General features: G+C 43.9%; 1 protein-coding gene across 1 annotated transcript in view; it reads left to right on the top strand.

The window, feature by feature from the left end:
* RPAP1 (RNA polymerase II associated protein 1) overlaps positions 1-14,260 on the top strand; it is a 174,485-nt gene that overhangs the window by 73,373 nt on the left and 86,852 nt on the right. The window contains exon 26 of the mRNA XM_083506091.1: positions 5,723-5,867. Coding sequence (XP_083362217.1) covers positions 5,723-5,867 — 145 coding nt within the window. The remainder of the gene's footprint in view (positions 1-5,722; positions 5,868-14,260) is intronic.

Here is a 14,260-nt window from a genome sequence, read left to right as displayed (position 1 = left end):
CCGGCTAGCTCTTTTGAAATGGAAGTTCAAAGTCATTACAAAGGTAGAACCACCTTTGGTATGGGCCAAATCAACCAACTACATCAGAGGTGGTGCGTATTTAACTGCACTCTGTAACAGAAAGGAGACTAGCTTCCACTGGTCTCAAATACACACAAATATGTGGAGCATAGTCCCTGTGCTAGGTCTCCTTTTGGAATGAAATCCAAGACTCTACTCAAGTAGGAAGGAAGGTTTTGGATTGTCCTAGCAATTGGGTTCTGTTTTGAAATTCCTGTCGGCTGAATCAGGAATTGCAACAATCTAATTTTTTGGAGAAATTATTGGAGCCTACTACTTCCACCTGCTGGACCAGTATATATTGCAACATTCTCTGTTGGGGTCCAATCCATTGATCTATAACAAAGAAATATAAATACCCCCCCCCCACAGATTTCAACACTCTCCATTTTTTTTGCATCTTGGCAGAACAAATGAGGAACCCCAACTCACTGGGAGCATTCTTAAGTTAAACATGAGTAAAAACATGAGTTTTTAATTAGCACATTTTGAACTTGGGGAAGAAGTGGGAAATTTTGAACTTGGGGCTATCTTAGTGTTTTGTCTACAGTACTATTTTCTTGATGTTGCTGTTGCTGTTTTGTTTTATTAAAATGCAAAATCAAGCATAAAGCATAATCATCACAGAAGACAAGTAGAAAATATCAAAGCAGAAGACAAAGGGGGCAGAGACATTAGTAATGCATTCCAAATTTTGTAAAAATAGAAATAATAACAAGTCTATAAAAATAAGAACACAATTAACATAGATATCCTTTATTGTCCAGGGTGGGGTACATATGTGTAAATGCATATTTTATATAGTTTTATGCAAACTGCTTAGAGGTTTTTTGATAAGTAAGCAGTATATATGGCTAAACTGGGAGGCTGCTGATTCTCAGACCACTGGTTTTCGTGGCTCTCATTGTCATTCTGAATTACCAACAGCATTTAATAGTAAGCACAACGTGCCCCTTCCACATGTATCCCCAGCAGATTTGTTTTAAGTGCTCAATGGGTTAGAAAATGCTACTTTCTCAACATTGTTTCAAGAGCAATGACCCGAAATGAACTGAAACTTGTTTTTCAGAAAACAGGGCTACTCTTTGTAACAAGATAAGAAGTAAACAAATCTTGAACATGTTTTTGTCATCTGCTGTGGAAGGAATTGAGGAAGCATTGTCAGGCAGATTAATGCTGTAATGTAGAGGTGTCCCGAGCACTAAATGCTATAAGCTGCAGGCAAATCATCTTCCTGTTTATTAAACAGAAGGCTGAAGATTCTCATGCAAGATTGCTAACACCAGATTTCCCTCTCCCTCTCTGCCTTTCTCCCCCTCGCCTTCCATCCCAACCCCACACATCCACAGCAACACACCCCACTCTTTACATTCCATATGTCAGAGGTGGGGAACAGTTGCAGCCCTCCATATATTGCTTGATTCCAGCTCCCATCAGAGCCAGCTATCACGGTCAGTAGCCAGAGAGCTTGTGTCCAACAATATATGGAGGGCCACAGGATGGGTTCCCCACCTCTATAATCACATTGACCATGGCTCTTTGGAACAACTGTTGTTAATTTCAGTACAGCAGGGATGAGGAACCTCCAGCCCAGGGACCAAACTTGGCCTGCAAGAGGCTGTTTCTCCAAACCATGACCCCACAGCTGACATCATATGTGATGTCATGTGCAGGGAAGATAGAGACTCAGCTGCCAATGCACAGTTGGGAGCCTTAGAGTGTGCTCCCAGTTGTACATTGGCATGGGAAAGCAGGCTTTAGCTGTACAGTCCATCAGCTGAAGGGTTGGCAGCTCCCAAACATGGTGGATTGATGTCTGCAGAAAGCAGGCTCCTCTACCGCCCATCAGCTAATGTACAGTAGAACTGAAGTCTACTTCCCTCTGCAGCCCTTTTGTTTGTTCCCATGAGAAAACAGGCACCCATCAGGCAGGAAAGCAGAACAATGGGATATACCGTATTTTTTGCACCATAACACTCACTTTTTTCCTCCTAGAAAGTAAGGGGAAATGTCTGTGCGTGTTATGGAGCGAATGCCTGCAGGTGGCGGGGGGGATCTGCTGCAGTCATGAGCAGAGGATCCATGGTTCCCCTTCCTTCCCTCCTCTGTGGTTACAAAGCATGGATCCACATGGATCCTCAGGATTTTTGCATTGGGCTACTCCAAACTCACTGTCAGATCACATGTCTGTGGCCACAGCATGAACCACAAAAATCATATATCCACTATTTCGTTTAGAATATTTTTTTTCTTGTTTTCCTCCTCTAAAAACTACGTGCGTGTTATGGTCTGGTGTGTGTTATAGAGCGAAAAATACGGTATATATATATAGGCATCTAGCTGAGAGCTTCAAGTGGATGTCACTCTTGAGGGTACAGAGAGTGGTTTGAGAACTGTTAAGATGGGGTGCGTATAGCTGTTGCCAGCAATCTGCACAGGACACTCCTGGGATTATGGGAGTTGTAGTTCAACAACTTCTGGAGGTCCACAGGCTCTCTACCCCTGTTGTCCTCTGATTCCTGTACTTGTCTTAATGTGCTTTTCGAGTGGCAGGTATTGTAAACAAACCCTGATTGTATTTGGGAGAGATAGATTTACCAGTACGTAGCAAATCTGGGAGTCCCATTGCCCTGGGCCAAGGCACTCTCACTCTATTCTAATGCAGAGATTTTTAGGGTGGCTATTGATCCTAACAACTAGACATCATGGCCCTAAGCCATCATGCATGACAACACAGGGGCAAGATGAAGACCTCAAAACAATGTGGAAGCAACAATTCAGAAAGGGAAAAACAAAGTGGCAAACTCTGTGGTTTGAGTATATGCAGATATATGCAGATAAATATATATAGTTCTACCTCCTATTCACACCTGCCTGTAATTTATATCTCCTACAGATGCACAGACACCTACTTTCATTATATGTACCCTATACAGGATTTCATTTTTCTTTTTTCTTTTACCAGGATCAGTGTCATTAAGAGCACTGAAGTTAGACCTTCTGTAGGTTCTGCCTTTCCCATAGAAGTGTTGTGCTGCTGGGGAATTGTGTTGCCAAGTGACCTGTTGTTGTTTCTAAACCTTACTTGGGTTTCTCCCTTGCCTTTAGCAGTAGTCGCACAGTATTCGGGAAGCTTTCCACAGCCCAAAATCTGCTGGTGTTACATGACAAAATTCTGCAAAAGAAACAGGACAGGAGTTGATAGTGAAACATGGCAGCTCTAACGCACCTGCGAAATGTCAACTTGGCCAATATAATATGGCTGAAATAGAACTTTTAACTTGTCGTTCACTTGACCATGCTGAAGGATAAAGTTATCCCTAAGTCCTGGATCATGAAACTATGCATATCTTACAGCAATTTCAGATTGCTGCTAGAAGTTTCCGTGCCAGCCACTGGGCCCATTGCCAAGGTTTGTTTAATGCCTGCGCTGGGCTGACATTTTAGCCCCCAGTCTAATGGGAACATCAGCAGATTCCTCCCTCTCCTGGAGCCATTAATTAGAGCTTTATTGACCTCTTTCCGAGGAAATGAACACCAGAGAATCTCTTACTGCTAATGTGTGCTTTGAATCACACATTCTTGCTTTGGCCCGGGTCTCCTTTGTGTACTCAAAAGATCATTTTCCTTCCATCTGTCTACTGAAATTTTTTTGAAAGCTGCCTTTGAACTGTAATCCGAAATCTTTCATCAGCAGAAGAGATATTATCAAATGACACTTTTGAGAGGATAGTTCTGTCTTTCACATCTCGAAAGAACGTAACGGTATGGGCCCCATTTGGGTAATCATTCCAGGCTTCATAAACTATGGTTTATAAACTTTGCTTCATAAACAAGGAAGCATCATCACTAAGGGCCTCTCCCTTTGGGAACGACTTCTAGAGTATATTACGCCAGAGTTCCCCATGTTGTCTGGACTAGAGAACTCTGGTATAATGGCATTTAACAAGCCAGGATAATAAACGTGTTAACTGATATTTCCTGGTTGGGATGTAACAGGAAATTCTGGCTTAATGTTGTTGTTGTTTAGTCATTTAGTTGTGTCTGACTCTTCATGACCCCATGGACCAGAGCACACCAGGCACTCCTGTCTTCCACTGCCTCCCGTAGTTTGGTCAAACTCATGCTGGTAGCTTCAAGAACACTGTTGAACCTTCTTGTCCTCTGTCGTCCCCTTCTCCTTGTGCCCTCCATCTTTCCCAACATCAGGGTCTTTTCCAGGGAGTCTTCTCTTCTCATGAGGTGGTCTGGCTTAATACAAGCCAGAAAACAAGTGCTAAAATAGCATATGAGGAGAGGGGGGAAGTGCTAGCCCTAACACTCATTCCTAGCTTTGTAAACCTTGTGTTATGAATTCTGGAATGGTCGTCTGAACCAGGCCAAAAGCATCTGTAAAACAGCAAGTGTTCAAGTCTGAGGTTCTTGAAAAAAGGCAATGATTAGTAGTAAATTCTGCGCTTTTCACATCTCAGGCAGAAGATGGTTCCACAAAGGCTAAGGTGCTATGTAAGCATTTCTCTTCCTACAGAAGGCCCCCTTTTAAAAAAATTTGGGCAGGTCAGGGATTGGTTGGATGCAGAGGAATGGTGGGAGGAACCAGCTGGGGAACAAGGAAGAAAGCTCAAAGCCCTGGGATTGGTGGTGGGACAGCGATGAGTGGTCAGAGGGAGAAGAGGGAAAAGACTCAGAAGCTGAAGAAGTAACAGGGCTTAGTAGTGAGCAGGGGGAGTTTGTGGCAGAGAGCAGTCCAGAATCGGAGGCAGAAGCAGAAGCAGGAGAGTGGCATGAGGGAGGCCAAGAGGTGGAGATGAGTCAGGCGCAGGCGTCTCCCTACTCTCCTGGTCTCCCAGAACTCAGGGAGGCATGAAGTGGGAGGAGCAAAGGCAGATACACATGTGCAGTCACAGATTGATTGGGGAAAACCCTGGAGGGGAGGGGTCTCCGCAACTGCCTCATAGGGGCAAGACCTACCAAAGATGAGTTGCTGTGCTCATTAGTGAAGTTAACATCACTTACTCCATGTAATTTGCTGCTGGCTGGCTCCTGACAGGGCCTGAGCCACAGTGGCACTGTCCTGCACAAGTGCTGTTGAAATGTGTGGTATATACGAAGTCATATATGGAGTCAGGCTCTTGGTCTGTTTAGCTCAGTATTGCCTCAATGGACTGGGAGTATCTCTACATGGTTTCAGACAGGAATTTAGCCCAGCCCTGCTCTGTCTGAAATTATCAGGAACTCAACCTCTGGGGCCATTTGGCCCTCCCCACGAAAGAGCAGCAAACATTTCAGGAGGGCTTGTGCAGCAGAATAGATTATGCCCTTTATGAGTATGCTTTATCTGGTAAGTATGTATTTAAAGTGAGATATGTAATGCTGTATATTAAGCAGGATGTGTCCTATATCTGTCCTATAGCATGCAAACATACTTCTGGCAGGTAAAGAATGGATGGAAAACATGCTATGTTCATACCACACATATAAATCACATAGCTTTCCACAGAGAGTCCTGTGAATGGTAGTTTACCCCGCAGCTACAATTCTCAACACCCTTAACAAACAGTTCCCAGGATTCTTTGGGGGAAAACCATGCGCTCTACGTGTATGTTGTGTGTGCAGAGACAGTGTCTTTGAGCAGCTACAATCATTCAACCCAACATTTAAGATTCACTGTCACTTGCTACGGGACACAGGTGGTGCTGTGGGTTAAACCACAGAGCCTAGGACTTGCCGATCAAAAGGTCGGTGGTTCGAATCCCCGCAATGGGGTGAGCTCCTGTTGTTCGGTCCCTGCTCCTGCCAACCTAGCAGTTCGAAAGCACGTCAAAGTGCAAGTAGATAAATAGGTACCGCTCCGGTGGGAAGGTAAACAGCGTTTCTGTGCGCTGCTCTGGTTTGCCAGAAGCGGCTTAGTCATGCTGGCCACATGACCCGGAAGCTGTACACCGGACCCTCGGCCAATAAAGCGAGATGAGCGCCGCAACCCCAGAGTCGGTCATGACTGGACCTAATGGTCCGGGGTCCCTTTGCCTTTGCCTTTGTCACTTGCTACAAACACAGAATCTTCATGCTAACTTTAAATATTAATTATTCTTGCTTCTTTTAGTTGAGCTGATACTTCTGGTTTTCATTACAAACTTGTCCAATGGAGTCATTTTGTGAAAAACATTGTTTAGAATGTTATTTTATTAAGGCTGGGGGATGGAGCTTGTATATAGATGTTTATAGATGTATTAGCTATCTCTGAATTTTTTTTAAGCAAACGATTATCAAATAATAAAGTTTATAGAAAAAAATTTCAATTAGATACACAAAATTATGTCAAAAGCCATGATCCTGATCTAACAAAAACAATGTTGCATTCCACTGATTTCAGTGGAGGCAAAGAATTCATGCTTAACATTTCCGGTGAAATCAGTGGGAGCTTAAAAGTTCTTAACTTTGGCTGAGCAATGGGCAGGTTTTAAAATGCAATAGAAATTGGAATAGTCTAAAAGACAAATTATCCTGCCAGGCAAACTATACTTAATATACTCCAATTTATTCTATTGAATCACATAAATTGAGCAGAGTCTCTAGACCTGAAAAAGAAGAGTAGGATGGTTCTATAGCAGATAACTTGAAAGGGAAATTTATTCTCCCAGTGATCAGTTCCAGCTCATTCAGATTGTGTTACTGCATCCTGATAAGATTAAATTAACTCTGACTCCTATAGGTTGAAATGAATGTTAACTGCATTTATGAAGTTTTTGCTTACAGGGAAATCTAATAATCAGTCATCACTGGAAGAACAAAATCCTGGCCTTTACATTACCTTTGCAGCAGATTGCTCAGTAGGACAGCCAAGCCTCACATATCAGGGATGGGGAATCTTTCACCCTCTGAATGATGCTCAAAAACCCTGCCCTGCCAATGCTTTGGGATGATGGGAGCTGGAGTCAGACAACATCTGGAGGGCCACACAGGTTCTCCATCCCTGCTATATAAACTTATGAAGTCTTATCCATTTTCATGAGATTTATTCCTAAGTGAGAAGCGATTTGGGGAACCTTAGGGTAGGCTCCTTACCCTTAAAGTAACACAGTATGTGAGCTAAGTAGTCTCTTGGCCTGACCTTTTTGGATATGCTGTGCAAAGTAGAAACGGTAGCCCTGGTACAGAGGTGGACCTTCTGCTGGTTTTGAGGCCCTGGCAAAGACCCAACATAGTTAATAATAATAATAATAATAATAATAATAATAATAAATTAAATAAATTAAATAAATTATTTTATTTTATTAATGCTATTTGCTATCATTGCCTTCTACTCATTACTTGTCCCCCCCCCCCTTCTAATTCAACAGTTCTACAATCTGTAAGCAATGCAACACATGCTACTATATATAGTGCTCAAAGCATATTATGCACTTAATCTCCCGGCGTTTATTTTTAATGTATGAAAAAGCACAAGCAGCGCTCCAGAGCCAAAAGTGAAATCAGATATGGTGACTTTGATAGATTCATTCATTCTAATCGTCACCCATCAGATAGCTTGTCGCAAGGCAAACCATGTAAAGATTTATTTATGAAGCTGTTCTATGATGATGTGGCACGGTGAAGAGAATATTTTACAAATGATGTCTTTATTTAAAAATAGATAATAGAACAGACTGGAAAAGGGATTGAAGTGCAGGTAGGTGGGGACGCAATCCCTGTGTAGACATCATACATTTAAAGCACGGAGATGTGCCTCCTCCCAAAATCCTGGGAACTATAATTTACTCCTACAATTCCCCCAAATCCTTAGCAAACAACAGCTCCCAGGAATCTTGAGCAGGGGACATGTTTTAAAAGCATGGTGTGTATGCAGCCAATAACTAGTTTACAGAGCAAACCAGTACTTGCATACTATGGTGGATGGTATGGTGGAACTGTGCTTGCTTACCCGACTCCCCTTCAGCTGCATACTGAGGCAAAGAAGGGAGGGTCAAGGTGGGTGTGGTGCAAATGCACCAAGAGGAGCACCAGATTGGTTCTGCTGGCGTGTTTGCACCGTGCTGCTGCTGCCTCCTCTCCTCCCTCCCTCTCTGTCCTGGTATGCAGCAGTGACTCCGCCAGAGTGAGGTCAGGTGAGCAGCACAGCCATAGCCTGCCATCTGTTACTACTTACATTGCACTGGATTATCATAACATTCAGGCAGGCGTCAAGGGTCATAATGATAACTTTGCATAATAAGAACTTCCTCGGCTATAGTTTCTCTTCCAGAGAAGGTTACCGAAGAGACTTAAATGGAGATGAGGGAGCAGGAGGAGTCATTTTCTGTTCATTCGTCTTGGCTTGGCTGCAAATGGAAAAGCCATTGTATACTGCAGACAGATTCATGGCGCCCATTTTTCATTACAAAGATATTGATAGTCCAGTTTTCTTTTTTTCCTTTTTTTACATCACTACATCTGTCACCAAAGCAAAACAGGATAATGCAGCTTCTCTTAACACTGGGAGAGTCAGGATTTTCCTTTTTTTAAAAAAAAGTTTCTTTAACCCATCTTCTGATCTGGTCTGGTCAACAAACCTATAAAATATAAAACAATTTAAATGCTAAACACTAAAAACCACCATGAAAGCAAATCAGAAAGCAGTGACAATAGTTAAACTGCTTGAATGCCTTTAAGAACAAGGGACGTAAAAGCCAGCTGAGATGTGGCTTTGTACTCCAGAAGGAGAATGTTATAAAACATTAGGTGCCACCACTGGAAAAGCCCTGCTTGAACCTAGCCTCCGAGGACTGTATTTGCTGCTGCAGGGTCTTGTAAGATGATCTAAAGCAAAGACCATGGTGGGTGGGTGGGAGACTTTAACAGGCTGAAACTGTTCACTGATGGTATCTGGTCCCAGGCCATTTAGGTCTTCATCCCTTCCCTTGTTCTTCCAGTTCATATTCATCAGTATTGCTCAACACACAACTACAATATCGCATAGCAGAAAGCTTTGTCCTAGCTGTTGCCTCATACAAGGAGGACAGTAGAAGTGGCAAATGTCAGCACTTATCTTCTCTGTGCCACTTACTCTGACTTCTGAAAATAACATTTCAGCTACCTTTGGATTGACTTACTTAACAGAGCCTCTTGAGAAAAAGAAGAGCTGACTGAGTGGCTTTTCTTGCTTCACTTTATTTGGCTGACGCTGCCTGCCCTCTCATCGTTTACTTAGCCTTACCAACTTCAAGAAAGCATTAGCAGATGGATCTGTTTCTAATGCAAACAAAGTTGTGGAATAGTCCAAGGGAGACTGACCGTGGGGATGTGTCCCTCAGCAGCTTTTGACACAATTTACCATAGTACCCTTCTTCAGTCAGGGTTGGCAGTAAGTGCCACTGTTTTCAGTGATTTCACTTCTCACAGGGTGAAGGGGTGGAGCTCATCTGTATCCCATGGAAACTTTCTTGTGAGGTATCTGGGAGCTACTAACTTCTCTTGTCCCATGTGCGTTTTAACATTTACAACAGGGTGGCTAAGCAGTAGCCTCCAGATGTTCTTAGAATACAACCAAAAACATCCCTGACCATGTTGGTTGAGGCTGATGGGCATGGTAGTCCAACAATATTTGTAGGTTAACCACTCTGGTACATCACTGTTGGTGGAGGACATCAGTGGCTTTGGAGTAAATTGACGGTGACAAGCCTATCATTCTCCTCCAATCCCCAAGAAGCAGCCTAGAACCAGTGGCAAGCTGATAAGAATCAATAAACGGAAGCTCAGGTCAGAGACAACAGATGTGATGATGGTAGATGAGCTCTTATACTGAGGAATTGGTGAATGGCTTACTCTTATCAACATCAGGTCACATTCCCCTCAAGGAGAAGGTTTACAGCTTGGATATTCTCTTGAACGCAGTCTTGCTCCTGGAGTGTCAGGTGGGTGTGTGGCCAGAAGTGCCTTTTTCTAGCTCCAACTAGACAGCTCGCCATGTTGCAAATGCCAGAATTTTAACTGGTTGAAGCTGCCGGGATCTTTTAATACCAATCATCAACGACCTAATTGGTTAGCCATCCACATGAGGCTTTGCTCACAAGTAAGCATCACAAGCTGCTATTTCAAACAGCAAGCTGGGACACATGCCTATGAGGATTTCCTGTCTTGAGCGCAAAGATTGCAAATACTGTACACAAAGCGCAGGACAAGAATATTTGGCCTACATCAGAAAGAAAAACAAAGACTTCTGAAAGTGGTTGGGAGCATAGGCTGGGCTAGGGCTAGCCAACATGGTTCCCTCCAGATGTTAGGAGCTACAACCTCTCAGATCTAGCCAGCAAGACCAATAGTCAGGAATGATGGAAGTTGTAATTCACAACGCCTAGAAATATTAAAGTTTTGGAAAGACAAATATACATCAAGAGGACCTCCAAGCTGCAGACTTCTTCCTTCAGGGGAAATGCAACCTGATCTCAATAGACTTTTCCTTGTCCAAACAAGAACCTGTGCCTGAAAAAATTCCTACTTCTAATTTTCAACTTTCACTATGGTTTTCATAAATTATCCTGGCGAAGACAAGCAAGCTTCCCAACTCATTCTAATGTTAACTTCCACCAGTGGCACAACTTCTAACTGGCCATTGAAATACTTAATCCAGGCTTCCTCAACCTCAGCCCTCCAGATGTTTTGAGACTATAATTCCCATCATCCCTGACCACTGGTACTACTAGCTAGGGATCATGGAATTTGTAGACCGAAAACATCTGGAGGGCTGAGGTTGAGGAAGCCTGACTTAATCCATTAATATTAGGGAATGGTGTGAAGGACTGAAGGGGAGCAGTAGCATTCTTTTAAGGATTCACTAAGGTCATTAAAAGCAGTCTTATTCTATTTTAACAGTCATGGCTTCTCCCAATGTAATCCTGGTTTGCCAAGGATACTGATCTCATAGACCTACGATTCCCGGAACTCTTACACTACAGTTCCTAAGATTCTCCATGACTCTATGAAGTAGTATAAGAGCTGGTATGATGCTGATGTGACCCAGTTTCACCCCCCCCCCCCGTTTCATTTTCACTCACCCCCAGGGCTTTTCTTCAGCTAGAACTGCACCTCTCAGGTAGGCGCCATTGCTATTAAAAGAGAACAAGGGAAGCATTTATGATGAACTCTGGCACCTCTTTTTCTAGAAAAATAGCACCAATTGCCATATGCTCCTTGAGAGAAAAGTACTCTAAATCTCAGATTTGTTTTTTTAAAAAAGATGTTCACATTTCTTGCACTGTCCATTTGAAACAAGTGCATACCATTTTAAGCTCATAACACTGTTGCTGTTTGGTCCTCCGTTTGCCTTCTATTGAAAAGGATTAGAGAAGATAATGCATCAAGTATTTTCTTAGCATTGCTTTTGCTCTAAAGAACGGGAGGGAAGCTATTTGATTGCCAGCAGGAGATAGCAGGCTGAGTGAATAGGAGGTGGGCTTGCATACAAGGCCTTCTGTATTGAACATGGTCCATGCTGTGTGAGGGTTGTGTTCTTCCTACGTGCCATTAACTATGATTCCAGATAAGTGATCCTGATTCCTTTCGCCCTTCAATCTTGTGCTGCTATATTGAGCCCCAATAATCTTCTACCTACACAGGTTTAAAACAGAAATAGTGCAACTGACGTGACTGGTGTTACGTTGTTTGGAAACAGATGAAAACAAGAAAAGAATGTTAGGTACTATCAGAGGGAGAAGGTGAGATTGGGCGTTGAGCTGCAGATAAAAATAAAATCTGCTGTTAAGCCATTTAACAATAGCTGAAAATATAGTTCCTGAAAGTATTGATTCTCTGGGGCTTATCTCTGGTGTATGCAGCCTGATGTTCTTGATATTAGTCTTCTGTTTTCTGCAGTGGGCAAAACTGGTGGAAAGAGACTTGGGGTGTGTGTGTTCTATTATTCCCTTGCATATGTTTTTTTGAAAACTGATTTTGTCTATCGAAAGCCATGTCTGGATATTTCAGTTCCCCTGTAAAGCCCACAAACCTCAAGGACCCTTAGGCTACTCTCTTCTACTTTCTAGTTCTATGACTTGAGCTTTATTAAAAGCAACACCTGGAGTTGAGTTTAAAGCTTGAGGCTCAATACACCATGCAGACCCTTCAGGGGACCTGGCTGTCATTTAACAGTTCCATAGAAGGGGAAATTGCATGAAATGTAGCGGTCTTGGGATGTGAAAAGCCACACCACTTGGCAATACTCCCCCATGCACATGTTTCCTATGAAGGTGAGAGCTGTGGACCAGTAACGTCTGGAGAGCCACAGGTTCTTCCACCCTGGCCTAAGTCTAGCTACTTTAGAGTTAAACTCTGTAGTATCCCATAGGTTTGGAGAGAGTGCTCACTGTGTGAGGAAATCTTGCAAAGGGTCAGCCTTAATACCAGGTTGTTGTTGTCGTCATCATCCATCTGTGTCAAGAGACAGTGGAGTGCACCTCCAGGGGTGAAGCCAAACTGTGATGTCAGCAGCAGCAAAGTGACCTCCCTGGGGCACAAGCCTAGGCATGGAGTATATGGAGGTCCTGGGCTGCCCAGACAACAAGACCCCTCTTTTGGCTTTGTTGATGTGATCCAAAGGAAAATAGAGCAATACGGTTGACACCAGCTTGGCCGTATGAGTTGCCGGAAGGAGACGCACAAGGCGCCACCCAACTGCCTTCGGGATTCCACTCCAGCTTTGTGTACCCTTTGGCCTTTTCTTCTCCTGAAGATATCCTGCAGGGCAGTGGTGGTTTAAAACCAAGAAGCAGCAGGAATCTGGAATACTTCAACAGTTATGTTTATTGGCTAACAAGAACTCAGCATAGCAGCTTGGTCTTGCTATGCAGACAAGATGAAGGTTACAGCCTATGTGAGACACACACACACACACACACACACACACACACACACACACACGATCAATCATACCTCTTAAAGAGGCTGGTTGCATTCACTGGTAACTTGGTGCTAGAAAATAGCCCAGCCTTGTTTCCTTTGGTAATTGCATCCCCCATGCTGATTTATAATTACAAAACTGTAGCTAGTGCAGCGTGTGGCTTTCATCTGCCTGGGTCAAGAAGGAGGCACTTCCTAGCGACTTGATGACTGCATTTGGCTGTGCTCCCATGCTGGCCCAGCAGGGGGCACTATCTGCTGCCACACCTTAATCATTAGCAACCAGGCTAGTGTGAAAAAGCATCTTCAGAATTAATGTTTTCTCTTGCCGCTCCTCCTGCTGCTCTCCTGCTGCAGCATAAAACACAGCTGAAACTCCACTTGGCCTGCGCTCGGAACACAACGAACTCCCAGCCCAGCTTTCAAACCGTGGCTATCCTGCCAAATCTTGCTCTTGTTTATAGATGCAGTGGGGCTTGCATGGCTGCAGCTGAGAGAAGGGCTTGACCTGCCATTGGTGTCAGAGTAAAACCATGGGGCCACTCGCACTCTGGACAAAGGGCCCGTCCACAGAGGATCCCCACAGGGTTCAGCTCACATGGGCCAGCTGCACAATGGGCCATTAGGGAGGAGTTCTTATGTGTGCCCATCCAGCTTTCCCCTCCTTGCTTTCCCTCCACAGCTTGCATGTTACTTGTGCTCCAAGTGGCAGGCGATTTTGACAGAGAGGCATCTTTGTGTTAAAACTGCCTTACAAGCTTCCATGGTAAAGTTATTAATAAACTTTGTTAGCTGCTAGCTGGGCCGTGCTCGGTATAAGGCAGGTTCCTAATCCAGCCAAGCAAAAGCACTCAAGTACAGTGGTACCTCAGGTTACAGACGCTTCAGGTTACAGACTCCACTAACCCAGAAATAGTACCTCGGGTTAAGAACTTTGCTTCAGGATGAGAACAGAAATCAAGCGGCGGCAGCAGGAGGCCCCATTAGCTAAAGTGGTGCCTCAGGTTAAGAACAGTTTCAGGTTAAGAACGGACCTCCAGAACGAATTAAGTTCTTAACCCGAGGTACCACTGTAGAGTGCAAAGCACTGCAAATATGAGGTAAAAAGTGTGTGGCATAGGGAGGACCTGAGGGGGAAACAGTGAGGCCTAGAAGGCTGCATTTGGCCTGCCAGCTGATATTTATTTTATAATGTAGTGGGAGGCAAGGTCACTGCAGCTCCTCTTGATCTGGCAATCAGGACTCCAGGTGTGCTGCACAGCAGGTGGAGGGAAGGATGCAAATGAGAGGACCAAGGAGAAGGTGCCACAGCTGTCTTGGTTCCTGACCG

Source organism: Podarcis liolepis, assembly GCF_965112155.1.
Source record: "Podarcis liolepis genome assembly, chromosome: 1".
Classification (NCBI taxonomy): Eukaryota; Metazoa; Chordata; class Lepidosauria; order Squamata; family Lacertidae; genus Podarcis; species Podarcis liolepis.
Note: the sequence above shows the minus strand (reverse complement) of the source record. Positions and strands in the feature narration are given on the sequence as shown.